This window comes from Stegostoma tigrinum, chromosome 3 (assembly GCF_030684315.1).
Source record: "Stegostoma tigrinum isolate sSteTig4 chromosome 3, sSteTig4.hap1, whole genome shotgun sequence".
Taxonomy (NCBI): domain Eukaryota; kingdom Metazoa; phylum Chordata; class Chondrichthyes; order Orectolobiformes; family Stegostomatidae; genus Stegostoma; species Stegostoma tigrinum.
The window spans coordinates 47,005,481-47,027,433 of record NC_081356.1 but is presented as its reverse complement, the minus strand read 5'-3'; the positions used below and the strand labels follow the sequence as shown (position 1 = coordinate 47,027,433).

Genomic DNA, 21,953 nt, shown 5'->3' with positions numbered 1-21,953 from the left:
CCAACTTGATTGGTAACTTCCTCAAAAAAAAACTCAAAAGGACTAAAGGCAGAATATTAGACGTTGTTTACGTGCGCTTCAGTAAAGCCTTTGACAAGGTTCTGCATGATAGGCTAATTAGTAAAGTTAGATCACATGAGATTCAGGATGAGCTTGCCAGTCGGATACGTAATTGTCACCTGCCATTAAGACAGAGTGGTGAGAGATGGTTGCTTTTCTGACTAGAGGCCTATCACCAGCAGTATTCCACAGCGATTGGTAGTCGGTCCTCTGTTTGTCATTTATAAATGGTTTTGAAGAGAATACAGAAAGCATGGTTAGTAAGTTTGCGGACAACACCAAATTAATGATATAATGGATAGTGAAGAAGGATTTCTGAGATTACAAGGGGATCTTGATCAAATAGGTCAGTGGGCTGAGAAGTGGCAAATGGAGTTCAGTCTGGATAAATGTGAGGTGTTGTATTTTGCTTCCACAAACAAGGGGTAGGGAGTGTACAATAAATGGTAGGGCCTTGGTTAATGTTGTAGAACAGGGAGACCTAGGCCTGCTGGTACATAATTCTGTGAAATTTGTGTCACATAGAGACAAGGTGGTTAAAAAGGTGTTAGGCACGCTTCCCTTCATTGCTCAGTGTAGAAGTTGGGAAGTCATGTTGAGGTTGTACAGGGCATTGGTGAGGCCTCTTCTGGAATACTGCATGCTGTCTGGTCATTCAGTTAGGGGAAGGATATTAAGCTGGAGAGGGTTCAGAAGAGATTTACCAGGATGTTGCTGTGTGTAGAAGGTTTTCAGGATTTGCGTGAAGATTTGTAGCTTACGTGCTCGTTGTAGATTTTGGTGTGTTTTGTTGGCCTGGGTGGTGACATCCTCAGTGCTGTGGAGCCTCCTGTGAAGTGCTATCTTGTGCCGATTCACATTTATACGGTATGGTTTTTGCTGCTTCTGGTTGTGTGTTGTAGTGGTCGGTTTATTAGGGCTAATATAATGTATTTGTTGAAGTCCGTGGCTGAATACCAAGCCTCCAGGAATTCCCTGGCTGTCTTCTGTTTGGCTTGTCCTATGATGGTAGTGCGGTTTTTCCTCATCTGCGTGTGTTGAAACCAAAGATATCTGGATGTATTGTTTAGTTACTGGCTGGCGTTTATGGATGGGATTGGTAGTTGTGTGCCTGTTTGTCCCACGTAGTGTTTTGTGCAGCCTCTGCATGGTATCTTGTAAACCACATTCGTCCTGTCCATGGTATCTATTGGGTCTTTAACCCTGGTCGGTGCTGAATGAGTGTGGCTGCTGGTTTATGTGCTGTCATAAGTCCTAGTGGTCTGTTTAGTCTGGCTGTCAGTTCTGAGGTTTTTTTAAATATTTGGCATGGTGGTTATTGTTTCAGGTTTTGGCATGTCCTAGTTGTGTTGTCTGTTGTCTAGGCATCTGTGGATGAAGCTGTGGGGGTATCCATTCCTGGTAAAAACTTTGAAGAGATGTTCTCCTTCCTTCTGCAGACCAGGTATGCTGCAGTGATTGTGGCCCCTTTTGAACAGGGTCCTAACACAGCTCCTCTTGTGTAAGATAACAAGGTGTAGGGCTGGATGAACACAGCAGGCCAAGCAGCATCAGGAGCAGGAAAGCTGACGTCTCTGTTCTGGACTCTTGTGTGAGTTGGGGTGGTTGCTGTGATAGTTTAAAACCTGTTCAATATGTTTGGATTTCCTGTGCACTTTTGTAGTGAAGCCATTATTCTCTTTTCTTTTCACCATCATGTCTCAGTTTCTGTTCTTGTCATAATTACGACGTGTTGTCCACATGTTGGATCTGTGGGAGGGCTGCTTGTTTCAATCTTTGCATGACTGCCTCCTCTACCAATCTGGAGATGGGTGAGTCCATGGGAGTCCTGTTGACCTGCTGATACATCTTGCCATTGAGTGTAAAGTGTGTTGTTAAGCATAAGTCCGGTAGTTTGAGTATGCAGATTTTGTTGATCTGTTCTTCGTCCTGTCATCTGTTGTGTTTGTCTGAACGTTGGATATGGTTTTGTTTGGCAAGGTTTCTTCGATTTGATGTAAACAATGCTGTTACATCGAATGAGACCATTGCTGCTTTGTTGATTTTTGTGTTCTTGATGTTGTCGCGGAATCGTTGTGTTGAATGTCTTGAACTACTGATTAGATGTTTAAGCTTCTGTTGTAGTTACTTTGCTAATTTTGTGTGAGGTTCCGGGTAGTGCCACAGTTGGTTTGAGGGGCATGCCTGGCTTGTGTACTTTAGGCAATCTGTACAATATTGGTGTGTTGTTGCCTTCTGGTTTCATATTTTGCAATTCTGTTTTTATCTGTCCTGTTTTGTATAGGCTCTGTAGAGTATTGGTTATTCTGTTTGTTCACTGTGGTAGGGGGTCCCATTCTCTCTTTTGGTAGATTTGTGTATCTGCAAGTAATTCTTCAGCGTTCTTGTATCTAGTCTGTTTTGTTCATTACCACAGTCATTCTGCATTTATCAGCGCGACAGTGATGTTTTTGTTCTTTTTGAGGTTCTTCAGGGCATCCCTTTCCTCTTTGTTAAGTCAGTTTGTTAGTATTCCCTTTGGCGGTAGGGTCTGACCTACTGTGGTCTGTCTGGTTGGTTGTGTTTCCTCATTTAGTTTGTTTGTGGATTCTATTGCTGCCAGGAAGTTGGGTTTTTTCAGTATCTGTGGTTGTAGTTCAGTCTTTTGATTAGTACTGTTTTTATTTCTGTATCGGTGAGCTGTCTGTTGCGGAGGTTTCTTATCATTTGTTGTTCATGTTGTCTTCTCTGTCATTGGTAAATTTGGTCATTTGTTTTCTGTAGTGCATGATTTCTTGATTTGTACTTGTGGAGTCTGTTATGGGCATCTGTGATCATGGCTTGTATCACCTTGCGGCTGTTCTGCCTTGCTGTTTCTCTGACTTATGGGTTGTTAACTGGTGGTAGTTAAGCATGCTGGTAGTCGTTGCAGCAAAAAAGACCATTTGCATTTGAACCAGCACAAGACCATGCTTCACAGGAGGCTCCACAGCACTGAGGATGTCATCTGATAAGAGGGCGAAACGTCTGCTATCAAACCTCCCAGTTCGATGGAAGGCTTGAGTTATAAAGAAAGGCAGGATAGGCTGGGACTTTTACCACTAAGAGCATAAGAGGTAGAGAGGTGGCCTGATAGAAGCTTATAGAATAATGAGGGTATAGATAGAGTTAATGGCTGTTGTCTTTTCCTTATGCTGTGGGATTTCAAGACTAGGGGACACAATTTTAAGATCAGAGGTGAAAGATTGTAAAAAGACATGGGGGGCAAAATTTTTATGCAAGGTGGTTTGAGTGTAGAATGAAATTTCTGAGGAAGTGGTGGATGCTGATGCAATTATAAAATTATTTAAAAGACATTTGGATAGATACATGAATAGAAAAAATTTGGAGGGATATGTTCCAGGAACAGGCAGGTGGGACTAGTTTAGTTTGGGATTATGTTTGACATGGAGTAGTTGGACCGGAGAGTCTGTTGACGTGTTCTATAACTGTATGGTGCATGTGATTCATTGTTTTTTCTTTTTGGTAGATACACCTACAGTGCTGCAATGGAGGAAGTTCCAGGATTTTGTCTTGGCAACACTCAAAGAATGGCAATAAGTATCTAATTTAGATAGTGTGTGACTTGCAGGGCACTTGCAGCTGATGGTCTTTGTGTGTCTGCTGTCCTTGCTTTGAGAGGTTGGGTGTGAAAGTCTGTGGATGTTGGTAGAATTTTGGTGAGTTACTGCATTGCATCTTATATGTGATATGCAAGGCAAATATAGTGGTGATTTGGGGTATTGATGGAGCTGGCTACTTTGACCTGGATGATTTTGAGCATCTCGAATGTGCTGGTGCTGCCTTCATCCAGGCAAGTAAAGGATAGCTCATCACGCTCCTAAACTGTCTTGTAGATGGTGGAAAGTTTTTTGACAAGTCGAGTGATGAGTTCCTGCACACTTTCCAGTCCCTAACTTTGGTTTTGTAGCATGGATAGTCCAGTTAAGTTCCCAGTTAAAAGTAACCATCAAAATCTTGATGGTTGGGTTTCAGCATTGCCAACACTTCTAATTATCCAGTGTTTTTTTTCATTCATGGAATGTGTGCGTTGCTGAGTGGCGAGCAATTATTGCCCATCTCTAGTTGTCATTGAGAAAATGGTGAGCTGCCTTCATGAATCACTGCAGTCCATCTGCTCTGGATTGATGCTGAACGCTGTTAGGCACGGAATTACAGGATTTTTGACCCAGCGGTGTTAAGGGAATGGGATATATTTTCAAGTTGGGATGGTTAGTGACTTAAAGGCGTAGGTGCTGCTTTTGTTCTTCTAGATGAAAGTGGTTGTGTGTTTGGAAGATGCTGCCTGAGAATGTTTGGTGAATTTCTGCCATGCATCTTGTAGATGGTAGTAGCAATGTGTATTGGGTGGTGGATGTGGTGCTAATCAAGTAGGCTGCTTTGTCTGGGATGTTATCGAGCTTCTTGAATGTGGTTGGAACTGAACCCATTCGGGCAAGTGGGAAGTACTCCATCACAAGCTTGACGTGTATCTTGTAGGTGCTGGACAGGCTTCAGAGAGTCAGGAGGTTAGTTACTCTCTCCAATATTCCTAGTCTCTGACCTGATCTTGTAGCCACTGTATTTGTGTTGAGTTCGTTTGAATTTCTGGTTGATGGTAGAGGATTCAGTGCTAGTAATCTGTTTGAATGTGAAGGGACGGTGATTGGATTGACTCTTATCAGTGATGGTCACAGCTTGGCATTTGTGTGACGTGATTGTTACTTGCCACTTATCAGTCCTAATCTGAATCTTGTCCAGATCATCATGCATTTGGATAACGTCATAGAATTGTGCAGCCGTACAGCTTAGAAACAGACCCTTCAGTCCAATCAGTCCATAATCCCACTAAACTAGTCCTATCTACCTATGCTTATCCCATATCCTTCCTAATATTTCTTATTCATGCACTTGCCTGAATTCTTTTTTAAAAATTGTAACTGTAGCCACATCCATTACTTCCTCTGGAAATTCATTCCACACGCAAACCACTCCATGCAAAAATAAAAATAAAACAAAATTCCTCTTGTGCCTTTCTCAAATCGTTTTACTTCACCTTAAAAATATGCCATCTAGTACTTAAATCCCTCACCCTGCGGGGGAGAAAAAAACCCTGCCATTCAAGTTATCTATAAGCCTCATGATTGTAGAAACCGCTGTCAACCTCCTATACACGAACTGCTTCAGTGTGTGAGGAGTCACGATTGCGGCTGAACATTATGCAATTTACGGCAAACGTCCCCATCTCTTACTTTACGATGGGGAAAAGGTCATTTATGAACAAGCTGAATGTAGTTGGGCTTAGGACATTTAATTTCTCTTGTTGGGGATGGCTAGTATCTGGCACTTGTGTGGTAGGATGCAACCCAATCCTGAATGTTGCTCATTTCTTGTTACACATGGGCAGAAGCTGTTTTATGTTTGATTAGATTCCCTACAGTGTGGAAACAGGTCCTTTGGCCCAACAAGTCCACACCGCCCCTTGGAGCATCACCACCCAGACCCATCCGCTTATAATTCTCACACCCCTGAACACTACGGACAATTTAGCATGGCCAATCCACCTAGGCTGCACACCTTTGGACTGTGGGAGGAAACCAGAACACCTGGAGGAAACTCACGCAGACACAGGGAGAATGTGCAAACTCCGCACAGACAGAATCGAACCCGGGTCCTTGGCACTGTGAGGCTGTAGTGCTAACCACTGAGCCACTGTGCCGCCCGAAAGTTCTAAGGTCTTCTGATTGGTTGTGAATACAATACATGTATCAGCGAATATACCCATTTTGATCTTATGATAGAAGGGGCATTATTGCTGGTATCAGGTGTTAAGACTCAGCCAGCCAACTGAATCATATCAGCCTTTCTACCTCTCTATTTTCACCACAGGAAAATTAGACTTTAGTAGACCCCCAAATAGTTAAACCAATGGTTACTAACCAGACTCTTGAATAACCAATAATTAATCTGCAGTTTATTGATTTCCACACACCAGTTTTGTAGCTTAAAATAAAGACTTGTTAAATACGTAGCAGACAAAAAAATTAAATGACATAGTAATCTAATTAATGCCCATGATTTAAGCCCAAAACATTTGTTTTCAGCCCCATTCGCACAATAGACAGACAGACAGACAGACACTGGTAAGGGATAACTAAAAGAAGCTAACAAATTGGCCAGATAGTTGGCTTTTATGAAGCATTGTTTCACAAGCACATGTTGCTTTCCTGGTACTGCCAATGAGTCACCTCCTTAGTTCACACTGGCAATAGTAGGAATACTTCTAACTCAGCTTTCTGCTGTTTGAACTTTGTGAGAGGGAGCTTCCAAATCTTCGTGCTGTCTTGTCAGCAGCAAGCTTGTGTCTATGAAAAGCGCAGCTCAGAAGAAAAGTCAGTTCTGGGTCCACCCTGAGTGTTCCGAAGACCTCCGTTACCATTCAAAAACTGCCACATGCTTGAGCACAACATCTCTTCCAGACTTCCAAAAACAGTTCCCAGGTACTGATCTTGTTAATAACTGACTTTTGCTATCTGTTTTAAGAATAATGTTCTTCGTTGTGTCTGTTGGAATCTTTTTTTTAATCAAGATTCAGCCTGCAACTAGCCTCCAGGGCTGCCCTCTCAAATCAAAGAAGCTTGTATTGTCTGTTTAGATTAGATTACCTACAGTGTGGAAACAGGCCCTTTTGGCCCAACAAGTCCAAACCCCCCCGAAGCATGCCACCCAAACCCGTTCCCATTCCTCTATAACCCACATACCCCCGAACACGACGGACAATTTAGCATGGCCAATCCACCTAGTGTGCACATCCTTGGGGCAGTGGGAGGAAACCGGAGCACCCAGCGGAAACCCACGCAGACACGGGGAGAATGTGCAAACTCTGCACAGACAGTCGCCCGAGGCTGGAATCGAGCCTGGGTCCCTGGTGCTGTGAGGCTGCAGTGCTAACCGCTGAGCCACCGTGCTGCCCTGTTCTTTATCCTTTTTTACCACAGTCTGTTTTAAGGTCCACAAGTAATTCCCAGTTGATAGCTTTGAACCAAAATCGATAAAACAATAATAGTGAAAATTCAGCAACTGCAACACAGGTCCTGCATGGAGCGAGAACATCTGCTTACTGCCTATCATCACCACCCCGTTAGCTTGTGAATCAGTACTCCTCCATGTTCAGCACTTTATTTTGGAATAAAATGGAGGTGGGCAAGGTCACAATGTAATGGCTGAGTAGGCTGAATTTTGAAAGCCGTAGCTAGATTCGACCTGTAGCATGTGGTAAGAGAGTCAACAAGCGGGAAAGAGCTAATTGACCATGTTCTCACCAATCTATCTTGCACAGTCCTTGTGGAGACCAACTCATCTTGTGTGTCACAGTGCATACCAAATGATAGATTTATTACCCATCCAACAATTTAAAACTGGGCATCCGTGAGGCATAATACCTCTATCTGTAATTGATGGCCTGGCATATCCCACACTCTCTAGCATCACCAAACCAGTGGATTGACCTTCTTTCAACAAACTGTGCCGGACAATATGCAGTGACATCACCAGGCATTCCTAAAGACGAAGTGTGAAACTGCAGTACTGTACACATAGTGGGCACTTCATGCAATTGACTGAAGAAAAGGATCTTAGAACCAATGAATCAGATTTAAGCTCTGTGGATTTCCCAAATCTAGTTATGAAGAATGTTGGATAATTAAGTAACCAACAGAAGGAGGCTACAAATAACCTCATCCTTAATAATGTGGCAGTTCAGCAAGATTGCAAAAGACAAAGCTGAAGTATTTACATCCAGGATAATAAAATGTGAGGCTGGATGAACACAGCAGGCCAAGCAGCATCTCAGGAGCACAAAAGCTGACGTTTCGGGCCTAGACCCTTCATTAGAGACTTTTTTTATTTACATCCAGTTCTGGTTAGATGTGCCAAGTCGAATATTTACCTTGTCACTACTAGCAAACACTTGTTCCTGCCCATCCCTTCTTGTTCCCTCTAGTATACCCTGATCTACTCTTCCATCAGTCCCAACAAACCACCGCCCACCCCGCATCCCCCCACCTCACAGACAGCCTCAAGGCACCTTCTGCAGTAGCTACAGAAGGTGTATCATCTGTCTGTTTACTTCCTCCCTTCTCAGTAACCCAGGGCCCAAACACACCTTCCAGGTGAAGCACTGCTTTACCTGTACCTTACACAATCCAGTCGACTGCATTTGCTACTTTCAATGTGGTACCCACGACATTAGGGAAATGAAGTGTAGACTGGGTGACCGCTTCACGGACCATTTGCGTTCTGTCTATAAAATAGATCCTGAACTTCAAGTCACCTGCTAGTTCAACACACAACTATGTTCCCTGGCTAACATCTCTATCTCAGACAAGCTGCAGTTCTCTAGTGAAACTCACTGCAATCTGGAAGAACAGCACCTCATTTTCCACTTAGGTACCCTGCAGCCTTCCAGACTCAATATCAACTTCAGTAACTTCAGGGCTTGAGCTGTCCCGTTCCCTTGCCCCACCACCACCCCCACACAACAGACCTTGTTATCACATGCTCTCTTGTTACACACAACTGATTTGCTAGCCACTAACAGCTATTATCACTCCTAGCTAGATCGCTAGCTATTCCTTTATTCGTCCACTTTTTCTTCTCTCTCTCTCAGGACTCTATCCCACCTATTATTTACTCCATACCCCTCCCCCCTGCTTCTTCTGCATATAAACCAACATTATCTTAGTTACCATCTGTTCTGAGTTTGGGTCACTTGATCTGAAGCATTAACTGTGACATCTCTCCAAACTTGTCCAGAAATTTCTAATTTTGTTTGTGGTTTACAGTATTTGCAGTTCTTTTGGCTTTTTCCAAGTCAAGGATCTACCTTCATCTCTCAAGGCCCCCAACATGGTAAATGCCAGCCTTTAACGACTAAACTAAAACAAAGAACTGCAGATGCTGGAGATCTGAAACAAACAAAAGTAAATTGCTGGAGCAACTTGATAGGTCTTGCAGCATTTCTGGATAGAAAACTGTTAACATTTAGGGGCCGGTGGCCAAGAACTGTAGCAAGAAGACAGCTGACCACCATCTTTTCGAGAACAATTGCAGATGGTCGAGAAATACTGGCCTAGCCAGCAATATCAACATCTATGGGCAATCGTTCTTATCTAACCCCGCCTCTAGGGCAATTCAGCTCTTTTGTCCATATTTAAGTTGATACTGTAGTCGTGTCAGGAGATGACTCGTTTTGGAGATTGTTTGCAGGTTATTTTCAAGTAAGTGACACTTGGTAACACTGCCACTATCTTCTGTTGTCATGCTGATGACTGAAAGTATATTGATATGGAGTGGTAATTGGCTGAATTAAATTTGTCTTTTTAGTGCAATCTTCAAAAATGTTGTGTCAATACTAGTATTGGAACAGCTTGTTTGGGACATGGCTAATTCTGCAGCATGTCTTCAGCACCATGACCTGAATGTAACTTGGATGATAGTCCTGGCTGTCTTTTAATGTGCTCATGTGAGGCATGAATTAAGCATGAATCAAATTGTCTGAAGACTGGTATGTATGGGATGGGCTTTTTTTCCCTCTGTTGGATTATTGGTGGTCATTCGTACCAACGTTGCCATGGGCAGTTGCGTCTGTAACTGCATGACAGTAAGAATAAGGTCAAGTAGGTTTTTCCGTTTTTCCCTTTTTCATTAGCTTACCTGCCAGATTATCCTTCAGGTGTGGTGTAGGCTTAGTTAATGGTAGTGTTACTGAGCTGCTGTTGGTATTGGATTTTGAAGTCCTCATCCAGACTGCATCCTGTGTCCTTTCCTTTTCAGTGCCTCTTTCAATTGGTTTTTGATGTGAGTATCAGAGAGCCATCAATGTTCCTCAGCAGAATGCTTTTCTGCTCATCTTTGTCTAGATACGTAAGGCCTCTTAGGATCCAGAGTCAGTATTGAAGTGACCCTGAGCCAGCCCCCTGACTGTACTGTCACATCTGTTGTTTGTTCTGCTAGTTCTATTAATTTGGGAGAGAATTAATCGAGGAATACATTTGGGTTAATTCGAGAAACTCGGCATGGAGATCCAAATGGAAAATCTCTTTGAACCTGCTGAAGGTTTTTGAAGAGGTAACAGAAGGTTGCTGAGGGTAATGTTGATGTGACGAGCATGGATTTACAAAAGGTATTCACGACAGTACTGTCCGCACAGCAGACTTGTCAGAAAAGTTACTGCTTCTAGGATAAAATTGGCAGCAACCATACATGCAAAGTTTGTTTAATGATGGGAAAAAGAGTATTGTTTTAATGGATGTATTTTGTAGGCTGGCAGATGGTTTGTAGTAATTTCCCAAGGCTAAGTATTCAGAATCCTTGAATTTTCTGCATTTATATTAATAAACTATTTCTTGGAGTACAAGGGACAATTTCAGAGTTTCTAGATGATGTAAAACTTTGAAACATTTGTAAACCGAGGGAACAGTGCAAACCTTCAAAGTGGCATTGATACATTGGAGTGGCTGAATATGTGATGACATGGAGGTTATGCTGCTTCTGCATAAGACCCAGCTGGAGTATTGTGTACAACACTAAGTGCCACACACTTTAGTAATGGTGTGAAGGTATTGAAGAGAGTGAGGATGACATTCACGAGGAAGGTTCCAGGGATGGGAGATTTCAATTATGAAGGTAGGTTGGAGTAATTGAGTCTGGTTTTATTGGTGTGACAAAGGCTAAGAAGAAATTTGATTGTAGTTTCCAAAATTCTGAGAGGTCTGAATCAAATAGATCAGGAGGAACTGTTCTTGCATATAGAAAAATCAAATAAGAGAGGACACAGTAGTTTTAAGGTGACTTATAAAAGTAACAGTGTGAAAAAATGTCTTTCACATGGTTACAGACTGAAATGAAGTGTCAAGTGCAGTGGAGGCAGGCTGAACAGAGGCATCCACGAGCAATAGATTACTTAAATAGAAATAATGCTTCGGTTTGTGGGGACATGGGCCAAGTCATAATGTTCATTGAACATCTATTGTAAACACTTGACCGAACATTCATGTTTATGGATACCAGCAGTCCTTGGGTGAAGGTGTTAAGTTGGGTGAACAACAATATTTAGGCAGGAACTGGAGAATGTTCTTTTGGAGGTAATTTTTTTTTGTAGATAAATCTACATCAGACATGTAGGAGTATTTCAAATGGCAGTTAAGAGTTAGAGGGCGGCATGTCCCCACTAGAATGAACGACATGGATGGCAAGTTACATGAATCTTGGATGACCAGGAATGTTATGACCTTGGTCAACAAAAAAGGAAGCATGATGTAAGGTCTAGGAGGATGGGAACGGTTAAAGCCCTTGAAGTTTATAAGTAGGAAAGAACTTAAACAAGGAATTAGGTCTAAAAGGATCATGAAATGTCATTAGCAAACAGAATTACAAAGAATCCCAAGGCTTTTTCTACATATATGAAAAGCAAGAGGATAGCTAGTGAAAGGGATGGCCCACTCAAGGACAAAAAGAATCTGGAGCCAGAAGAGGTAGCTGAGGTCCTAAACAAATGCTTTGTGTCAATTTTCACCAAAGGACAAGGAGTGTAGAGTTTCTGTTGGGGTGATGTAGAGAATCTAATCTAAAGTGTGGTAACAGGCCCTTCCGACCAACAAGTCCACACTGCCCTTTGCAGCATCCCACCCAGTCCCATCCCCCTATAACCCACACAGCCCTGAACACTATGGGCAATTTATCATGGCCAATCCACCTAGCCTGAACATCTTTGGACTCTGGGAGGAAACCAGAGCACCCAGAGGAAACCCACACAGGCACGGGGAGAATGTGCAAACTCAACACAGACAGTTCCCCGAGGCAGGAATCGAACCTGGGTCCCTCGCGCTATGAGGCTGCAGTGCTAACCACTGAGCCACCGTGCCAATGCCACAGATTTTTTAAAGAAGGATGAGGTGTTGTGCACCCTCAAGTATTAAGATAGAAAGATCCTATTAGGACCTTGGGATCTATCCTGGAATTTTGAGAGAGGCAAGAGAACAAATTGGAGCACTGATAAACATCTTTATGTCCTGTTTAGCCACAGGGGAGACCTCGGAAGACTGAAGAATTTCCAGTGTTGTCCCATAGTTTAAGAAGTATAACAGGGATAATCCAAGAAATTACCAGCCAATGAGTCTCATGTCAGTGGTGGGGAAATTATTGGAAAAGTTTCCTGGGGTCAAAATCTATATGTATTTAGAAGTAAATTGAATATTAGCAAAAGACAGCATGGTTTTGTGTGGAGGAGGTTGTGCCTCACAAGCTTGATCAAGTTTTTTGAGGAGGCGATGAAGATGATTGAGGGGAAAGCGGTTGATGTTGTCTACATGAACTTCACTAAAGCCTTTGACAAGGTCCCACATGGCAGACTGGCACAAAAGGGAAAGTCACATGGTACCGAGTGAGTTGGCAAGATGGAAGCAACTGGCTTAGTCATAGAAGAGAGGGTACTGTTGGATGCTATTCGGAATAGGAGCTTGTGACTAGTGGTGTTCCACAGGGATCAGTGTTGGGACCTTTGCTCTTCGTGGTCTGCATAAATGATTTTTAAGGAAAACTTAGCCGGTCTAAATAGTAAGTTTGTGGATGATACAAAGATTGGTAGAGTTGCAGATAGTGATGATTATCAGAGGATACAGTAGGATATGGATCACTTGGAGGCATGGACAGAAAAATAGCACATGCATTTTAATCTGGACAAATATGAGGTGGTGATTTTTAGAGGGTCGGGTACAAGTGGATATTATACAACGAGTGGCAGAACCCATAGGAGTAATAATATGCACAGGGATCTGCTTGTGCAGGTCCACAGATGATTAAATGTGGCAGCGCAGGTAGATTTTTTTTATAAAAAGGCATATGACTTGCTTGTCTTCATTGGAAGGGGCATTGAGTATAAGAATATACATGTTATGCTCCATTTGTTAGGTTACATTTGGAATATTATGTACAGCACTGGTCAGCTCACTACCAGAAGGATGGGAATGTTTTGGAAAGGCTACAGAAATGTTGCCTGGTATAGGGGATTTTAGCTATGAAGAAGAGTTGGATAGACTGGGTTTGTTTTCCTTGGAATGCAGGAGGTTGAGCGGCGACCTGGTGGAAATTTATAAGATTGAGTGGCATGGATACAGTAGAAATTGAAGCTTTTTCCGAGGGTGGAGGATCAGTTACCACACAACAGGTTCAAGGTGCGGGGGTCGGGGGTGCGGGGGGGTTGTGCGGGGAAGTTCAAAAGAGATGTGCAAGGCAAGTTTCGTACACGGCGAGTGCCTGGAATGTGCTGCTGGAGTTGGTGTTGAAAGGAGACCCAGTAGCAACATTCTGGAAGCATCTGGACGAATACATGACTAGAAAGGGAATAGATTAATATGGATCCTGCCAGTGAAGACAGTTTCAGTTGGGAAAGGCAAAATATGTTGGCGCAGGCTTGGAGGGCTGAAGTGTTGTTCCTGTGCTGTATTGTTCTTTGAATATCCTCCTTTTGCACAGCAACATTTCAGTGATTATTTAGTATCCATAGATGTTTGTGGAGGAGTCAAGGGCTTTGGCTGTGATTTGTCTGCAGAGCTTTACAGTCAACTCACTGGATGAAAGTTAATGAATTATTTACATCTAACTTTAGCTTTAGGTTGTTTCTATCTCATTTTCCTTTTTATTTGACACTATCTACTTTTTTGTTTAAAGCCTGAGATTGAGTGTCATTTGCAAAATAATTTCTCCCAAAGAGAGAAATATAGGTGGAAACAGTATTTGGTTAGAAAGGAAACTACCTGCTTGTGAAAAAAAAATGAAATCTGAAAATAATCATGACTGTTTGTTTAAATAAAGGAGTTAGCTTTATTTGCCAAGCTGACTTTTCAGTGTTCCTATCATATTCAAACTGGAATTAGTGATACTGAATTAAACTTGCAGACTTTTACATGAAACCAAGCGACATAGTTGTAAACAACCTGATTTTGACCTTATGGAACATGACCTGTCAATTAGTAGTTGCTGTTATTTAAGCATTAATATTTTTGAGTTTTCCAAAGATTGAATGTATATTTGAAAATTTGCATGGATGGGTTTGTGGTTACAGAGCCTTCTGGCATCTTCGTGAAAAGCATAACTCGAGCAAGTGCGGTTGAACAGGATGGAAGAATACATGTTGGTGACCAGATTATAGCTGTATGTACAATTTTCATATGGAGAAAACTTCTAATTTTCCTAAGATACCTAGTAAGCTACATAAAATCTAGCCATGTTGCAATTCTGCTTGATTAACATGCTGGGTAATTTTGACACCAAAATGAAACCCGGCTTAATTGATCATAGATTCATTTTGACAATTGATTACTGAGAAGATTAATCATTGGTGGGCAAAAAGCGCATTCACGTGAGGCTACAACAGCAAAACAGAATTTCACCCGTTTTCCAATAATATCTATTACAAATGCTCAAATCCCAGGAATGTATAACTCCTATCTTAACTCTGAATTTTATAAATATCTGACTGTCCGGTTTTGAGATTGTTGAATCAGCTTTATGATTTCTTTTCAGTTCTTGTTCTTGGACTGCTACCCAAAACCTTCTTTTGAAGTTGTCGGAACTGAACTTTCTATCAAAGTTTTCACAGTTTAGAGGTTTCAGTCATTGTAAAAACCCTCTGCCAAGATGACTAGCCCTCTTGAATTGAAAGCATGATCCTCCTGCTAAGAGGAAGCTGTTCTCCCTTTTGATCGAAACTCCTAATTAATTTGAACTGAAGTTAAAAGCTAAACTGTTGCCTTTGTTCTGTTTTTATCCCCTGTCATTATCTCCATCGTCCTGCTATACGCTTCACTGGATCACATGCCTTGGAAATTATGTACTTGAGCCACTGTTTCAAATGAATTACTGACCTTTTGAAAAAGCAACAATATCTACAGAATGGCAGCTTCGCTCTGACTCAGTTTTGAAATTCCAAATTCTGAATGTATGGTATACATTCATCATAATGAGAAAGTGATCTAATTTCTTTAACTGATTCTTTTTGTCCTTGAGTGGGCCATCCCTTTCACTAGCCAAGTGAAGTAAATACATCTTATTTTAATTTAAAACTACATTGCTTGAACAAATATATTTTATAAATTTAAACATCTTGATTAAATAACATTGTTATATCAAAAAAAGAAGTGTGTGTGTGTGTATGTATATATATATATATATATATATATATATAATATATGTAAAGGTTGCCCTTTTCATGTCAAAACTGTGACTGTCATCTAATGTGTAATCAGAATATTTAACATATGGGGATTTTTGGTAGCGCACTCTTCATGCCCCAATAGCCAATGCAACTAACTTGACTGATACTGTGCAATCCAAAATCTACAAATTTAAAAAGCAAAATGACCATATCAGCCAGCTTGCCCATTCTTTTTTTGGTGAGACTACCATTTCAATATGGCAGACTATTTTAGTTGTAATTTGGGCAATGTAGTCTAAATCGGTTTCCATTCTAGGTGGATGGAACAAATATTCAAAGTTTCACTAACCATCAAGCAGTGGAAATGTTGCGTCACACTGGCCAAACTGTGCATCTTATTTTAATGAGGAGGGGACTTGAACCAGAAGCTTTGACACAGCCTGAATGCAAAGATGAAGTAAAACCTGAAAAATGTGGAGATCTCCTCACAATAGATAACAAACATGCTTCAGGTACATTAGTCCTTGCCTGCTTCACGAATTTGATTTGCTGTTGTAACCAATGCTTGAGTTTTCATTTTGTTCTAGAAACAGTTAGGATCTCTAAGTAGATAATTTGGTTAAAGTTGTGTTCATCATAACCAAGCTGAAAAGCCAGAAACTGTTTCTCATTTTATGTATATTTAAAATAGATGAAAGAATTTAAATGTGAGTAAATGTGGATTAAAGCAAAATACCAATGAGAGTTGACTTTGCAATAACCTGGTCTTTTTGAGGAATGAAAATTGAATGTTACCAGTTTGATTGTTAATTTTGGGGTTTTATGTATCATGGTAATCTGATTTTAAACATAAGTACATCATTTGTTTCCCTTCTTGTTAATGATCTCTGTAGCAATGATTGAAGATTCATCAGCTTTGGTGAATTGGGTTTCAAATACTTCATCTGTTACTGAGCAAGGAATTGAAGCTGAAAGTGAAACCAGGTTCACAGCAGGTACAGATTATTCTAAGCGAATGCTTCATTTGGAGAGTTGTTGGAAGATACCGGATTAAACTGTAGCATGATCTGAAGACTATAATTGGACATCTTTGCTGTAAATGCCAGCAATTAATGTGTGGCAGATATAGGCTTTCTTTACAAAATGCAGAGTAGTAAGCATTTTAAAATAGGTAGAACTTCCACCCTATACCCAGATATTTTGGCAAATTAAGTAGGGGCATGAGGTTGGCATAGGTATCATATAGGGAAGTAGGGGTTAAGTTTTTGTACTTAAGATTCGAGGCCAAAAATTCAGATCCGAGTTTTTAAAATGAAGAATAAATTCTGCTCTTGTCTGAAGTTGAGCTTGTAAGATCCTTTTTTCATTTATTGTACAGGTCATTCAGATTTGTAATTGAACTGCTGATTGTTTAACTTGAAGAATCATTTATAGTTGAAATCCATCTGTCCTATTTATTGTACTGCACATTGTGGCAAGCAAGAGAGGAAAATGTTTGCTAGATAAATTTTATTGAATTGAAGAATTTGTTAATCTGGTGACTGAAATGCTGAATATTTATAGAAGCAGATAGTAAATGCAGACTCGCATACATTCTTTCGACGTATAGTTTTAAAAGAAAGTGTTTTTTTTTGTTAATATGCATGGGGTGATATAAACCTTAAGTAAAATAAAATTTGCTTTATATATCCTTCTTCATTCCAGGCATTCATCTGAGCTCATCAGAAGAGGAAAGACTTTGTGTTAAATGGCAGGATATTCTTGGAACTAACTCTCAAATTGTGGTATGTAAATGAAAAATGTACCTATTGCATTTCAGTTAAGAATTTGTGAGCATAGTCAGCTTATATGCAATAACCTTATGACAAAATATTTTCAGAGAAGTCCTTTTCGGATGCAGTATAGTCCTGATCAATCAATTTTCTTTAGAAGCATTTCATACAAAATTTGTTTATGACAGCAACATAAAATAAGCTCTTAGTGAATTGGCTGCTGATTTTCCACCCACTTTTTCATTGACTTGAAAAATATTGCCAAAGTTTTTTTGATTTCAAGCTAAGCATTAGACAAAAATTGATTGGAAAATAAGTCTCTAAAATGGGCCATGGAGAGATGGATAAAATGGCATGGTTTGCTCAGGAGGGTATGAGAGGGGAAAGGGTATATAGGTATTTTGGCATAGGTTAGCATGGAGGGTATGAGCAGCCATGGATGATGTGAAGTAATGTGTAGGTTTGACTTTGAATGAATCGGGGGCATAAATTAGAATGAATTGATATGGATAGGATATAATGTCAGTGTGGGATGGAGGGAGAAATGGGGGCTGTGTTGTTTTATCAGTTTTTGTTTAATACGGATGGGACTGCGTTAACACTGAGGCTAGCCTTTGATACAGACCGCCTTTGTGTCCAGCAACCCCTATGATCAGACACAGAAAATTTTTTTGCTAATTCCTTCCAAATCCTGTTTTTTTTTTCCGCAGCAATAAACCACGTTCAGTCCCATTGACTTTAGTCTCCACTACAAATTCCCTCCATCAGCCAACAGCTCCATCCCTCTCCCTGGTCGGTGTGTAAAGCTGAACCAGACTTTGCATGGTGTCCTACTTGATTCTGACATGAACTTCTGATCACTTTTTTTTCCCCTTCTGTATTATCCTGCTTTCCTGTAATCAGCTCAATAGTATAATGTATCTCCATTTCTGCCACAGTTCTGTGAATCCCTCATCATTGCTTCCATTTTCTAGACTTGACTACTATTGTGCTTGTGATAATGGGAACTGCAGATGCTGGAGAATCCAAGATAATAAAGTGTGAAGGTGGATGAACACAGCAGGCCAAGCAGCATCTCAGGAGCACAAAAGCTGATGTTTCGGGCCTCAACCTCTCTGATGAAGGGTCTAGGCCCGAAACCTACTACTGTGCTCTTCTGGTTTGCCTCCCATCTTCCATCTGTCATAATAGAACTTTGGAAGAGTTAAAGTTTATCTATTTTAACTTGCACCATGACCCTTTTATCCATTACGCCTTGTTTATTGTCCTAAGTTGACTGCCTGTCTGGCAACACCTTTGCTTCTCCAAATCTAGTCTCTTATGCGTCTCGTAGTTCGATCCCTCTACCAGAGATGACATGTCTTTCATTGCCCAAGTCCTAGCCCAGAGTTTAATGCTGAGCCACATAAATATGCGCTATAGTAGAGGATTTTAAAAAAAAGTGACTTAAAAAGGGATAACAAGGTGTAGAGCTGGATGAACACAGCAGGCCAAGCAGCATCAGAGGAGCAGGAAGGTTGACAGTTCGGGCCTAGACCCTCCTTCAGAAGGTATATTTTCCTTAAAAGGATGTCAAAAACTTGGTAGACAATTTTGATAACATTCCTGTGAAATATCTTGGAGATCTCTTAATTAATGTTACAATGTGAGTACTTGTTATTGGAGACTAGTATGCTGTTTACGTTAATTTTTTTGAACTACTATTCATAGTTAATGTAGTTAAGTTGATAAAAAAAATAAAGGAGGTAAAAGTGAAGAAATAACTGGCTTTATGGCCATCAAAGTTTTGACACCTAGAGCAAAGACAGCTAATTGTGCTATTATTCTAAAATGTTAGAATTTAAACAGTATTAGTGCATTTCACTCATTCATTTTTGGCTTGGAATTTCTTTAAAGATAATCAAAAATAATAGGTTATGCTGTACATTTGATGTGTCAGGTGACTCAAGTAACAAAGTTCAGTGAAAGCAGTGGCCTTGGTATAAGTTTGGAAGCTGCCACTGGGCATCATTATATACGTTCCATTCTCCCTGAGGGACCCGTGGGCTGTAATGGGAGACTATATAGTGGAGATGAGCTATTAGAGGTAAGTTTAAATTTGGTTTGCACAGTAGATATTGTTTGTGTTACTTGTGTTTTGTGATTCCGGATACTTATTTGAGTACGGCTGAAAAAGACTTTATAACTTAAATGATAAGTATAGGAGTAGGCTGATCAACTGTTCGAACAAATTGCACCATTCAGTATGATCAGGGCTGATGTCGAGCTCAATAACCTAATTCCATGTACTCCTGCTCTTGAAATAAAAAAAAATTCCCTTGATTCTTTCAGCCACGAGCAATATCTACCTCCTTAAAAATACACAGCATTTTGGCTTTCCTGTGGTACTGACTTCTACAAGCTCACCACTGAAGAAATCTCTTCAGCTTAAAAGGTTTATCCCTTACATTTAAACTATGACCCCTGGTTCTGGACTCTCTCTCAATCGGGAACACCCATCCTGCATCTAAATAGTCCAATTCCTGTTCGAATTTTAGATTTCTATTAAATTGATCCCCCCCACCTTCTATTCTAATCTCCAGTGAACACAACCTGAACAAACTCAGTCTCTCCTCATATGTCAGTGTGCCATTCCAGGAATCAATTTTGGCAAATCGTTGTTGCTCTCCCTCTGTAATTAGAACATATATTGTGAATAGCTGGGGTCATAGTCCTAATACCTAGCACCCCTCTAATCACTGCTTTCCATTCAGGACAAAACCCATTTATTCTACCTTTGTTTTATGTCCACCAACTAATTTTCTACCAACCTCCATACACTTCCTTAATCCTATGTACTTTCATTTTAGGCATTTATCTTTTGCACTCTTTCAAAAGCCTTCTGAAAGTCCAAATAAACTACACCCACTGACTCCCCGGTCAACTAAATTGGTAACATACATGAAGAATTGCAGGAGATATGTCAAGCGTGATTTCCTTTTTCTAAATCCATGCTGCCCATGTCTGATTGATTCTGTCACTGTTTCCCAAGTGCTCTGCCTCAAAATTCTTGATAATGGACTCTTGACCACTCTTGATGTCAGATTCACTGCCTTATAATTCTGTTTTCTCTCTCCTTCCTTCTTAAATAATCATGTTATATCAGCTACCATCTGATCTGTAGGAATTATTCCACATTCTAAAGAACCTTGGAAGATGACCACTAATGAATCTATTATTTGTAGGGCCACTTTCTTGAGTTCTCTGTGATGTCGTTTATCAGGTCCAGGTGATTTATCAGTCTTCAATTCGATCAATGTCTCCAAACACCATTTCTTTACTAATAGGGTTGCTTCAGTTCCTTGCTCTCACTACATCCTGTGTTTCTTATCATTTCTGCTATATTATTCATGTCCTCCTTTGTGAAGGCAGTGTTGTATGAATTTACTTTGTCAGCTGTTTCTTTGCTCCCCATTATAAATTCTCTCATTTCTCATGGTAAGGCACAAGCATTAGTTTTCACCAGTCTTTTTTTCTCATTTACGTACCTATAGAAACTTATGCAGTCAGTTCTTATGTTCCCTGCAAACTTATTCTCGTATTTGATATTCCCCCTCCTTAATCTATCCCTTTGGTCTTCCTTTTGCTGACTTCTCAGAAATCATCCAGATCTAGTGTTCTTTTGTTACCAATTTGTTGTTTTTTTCCTTCTAATACTACATCCAACTCACTCATAACCCATGGTTTGGCCATTATTCGCTTTTGCATTCTTCAGCCAGATAGAAATAAATAATTTTTGTAGTTCATCGATTTCACTGTTTGGATAGGCAGTGGCAAACGTTCAATGCCATTCCTTTCAGTGATGCTTGCTGGCCTATCACAACAAGCTCATGCCTCTTAATATTGTAAGTTCCCCATAAGATTCATGACCTAGTCTCACTGTCAACTACCTCCATCTCCAGCTTGTTGAAGAATTTTATTATATTACAACCACTTATCCCTAAGGGGTCTCTCCCAACTCAGTTGCCATGAGAGAGAATAAAATGGTATAATACCTAGTCTAAGATGGCATGTGCTGCAGTTAGTTCACTGGTGTGCTGGTCCAGAAACCCACCCCACTGTCTAGGAATTTCTCCCCTGTGTTATGTAACTGATTTGATGCATCCAGTCTATACGCAGATTTGTTGTCACCCATAATTACAGATTTTCCTTTACCAGTGCGTCTCTAGTTTCCTGTTTGAAGTCATTTCCAATGTTAATACAAGTGGTGATCTATCTCGCACCCCCACTAAGATTTGCCTTTTGATTTCTCGATTTTGTTGACAGAGTCTATGATGTCTGAGCTAATATCATTCCTCAATATTGTGTTTCTATCCTCTTTAATGCAACTCTGCACCTTTCCCTTTTTTTTTCTGTCCTCCTCAAACATTGAATACCTTTTGGATGATCAGTTCCCATCCCTGATCACTCTGCAGCCATATCTTGTTAATCTCAACCATTTCATACCCAATTACATGTGTACATATGATTAATTCATCTACTAAAATGTCCCCTGCAATCAGGTGCAAAGTCTAAGCCCTTTTTTAAATAAAAGATATTGTCCCATTCCTACTGGTTTTTGTTTACTGTGACCATGTTTAAATCTCTTCTTTGATTCCTCTGCCCATCAATTTTGTTTCCCTTTGTCTTCTGTAATTGTCCTTGCTTTCTCTTTCTCTGACTTCTTGCATGGATTCCCCTTTTCCTTGTTATTTGGTTTAAAATCTTCCCAGCCACCATAGCAAGGTCCTGATCCTGCCCAGGTGTAACCTGCTCAGTTTGTACTGTTCCCAATACCCCAAGAGTCTGAAACCCTCCTCTAACACTATCTCTTCAGCCCTGGTGATCATCTCACTGAGGGTGGCACAGTA

At 40.6% G+C, this 21,953-nt stretch overlaps 1 protein-coding gene across 4 annotated transcripts in view; it reads left to right on the top strand.

The window, feature by feature from the left end:
- The window catches only part of LOC125451281 (multiple PDZ domain protein), a 227,215-nt gene that overhangs the window by 6,365 nt on the left and 198,897 nt on the right, over positions 1-21,953 (top strand). For 3 of the 4 annotated variants that reach the window (XM_059644577.1, XM_059644578.1, XM_059644579.1), the window contains exons 3-7: positions 14,201-14,289; positions 15,609-15,804; positions 16,186-16,287; positions 16,997-17,076; positions 19,004-19,150. In XM_059644577.1, coding sequence (XP_059500560.1) covers positions 14,201-14,289; positions 15,609-15,804; positions 16,186-16,287; positions 16,997-17,076; positions 19,004-19,150 — 614 coding nt within the window. Of the gene's footprint in view, positions 1-6,105; positions 6,579-14,200; positions 14,290-15,608; positions 15,805-16,185; positions 16,288-16,996; positions 17,077-19,003; positions 19,151-21,953 lie in introns of those variants that run through there. The other variant, XM_048528244.2, reaches the window with a different exon arrangement.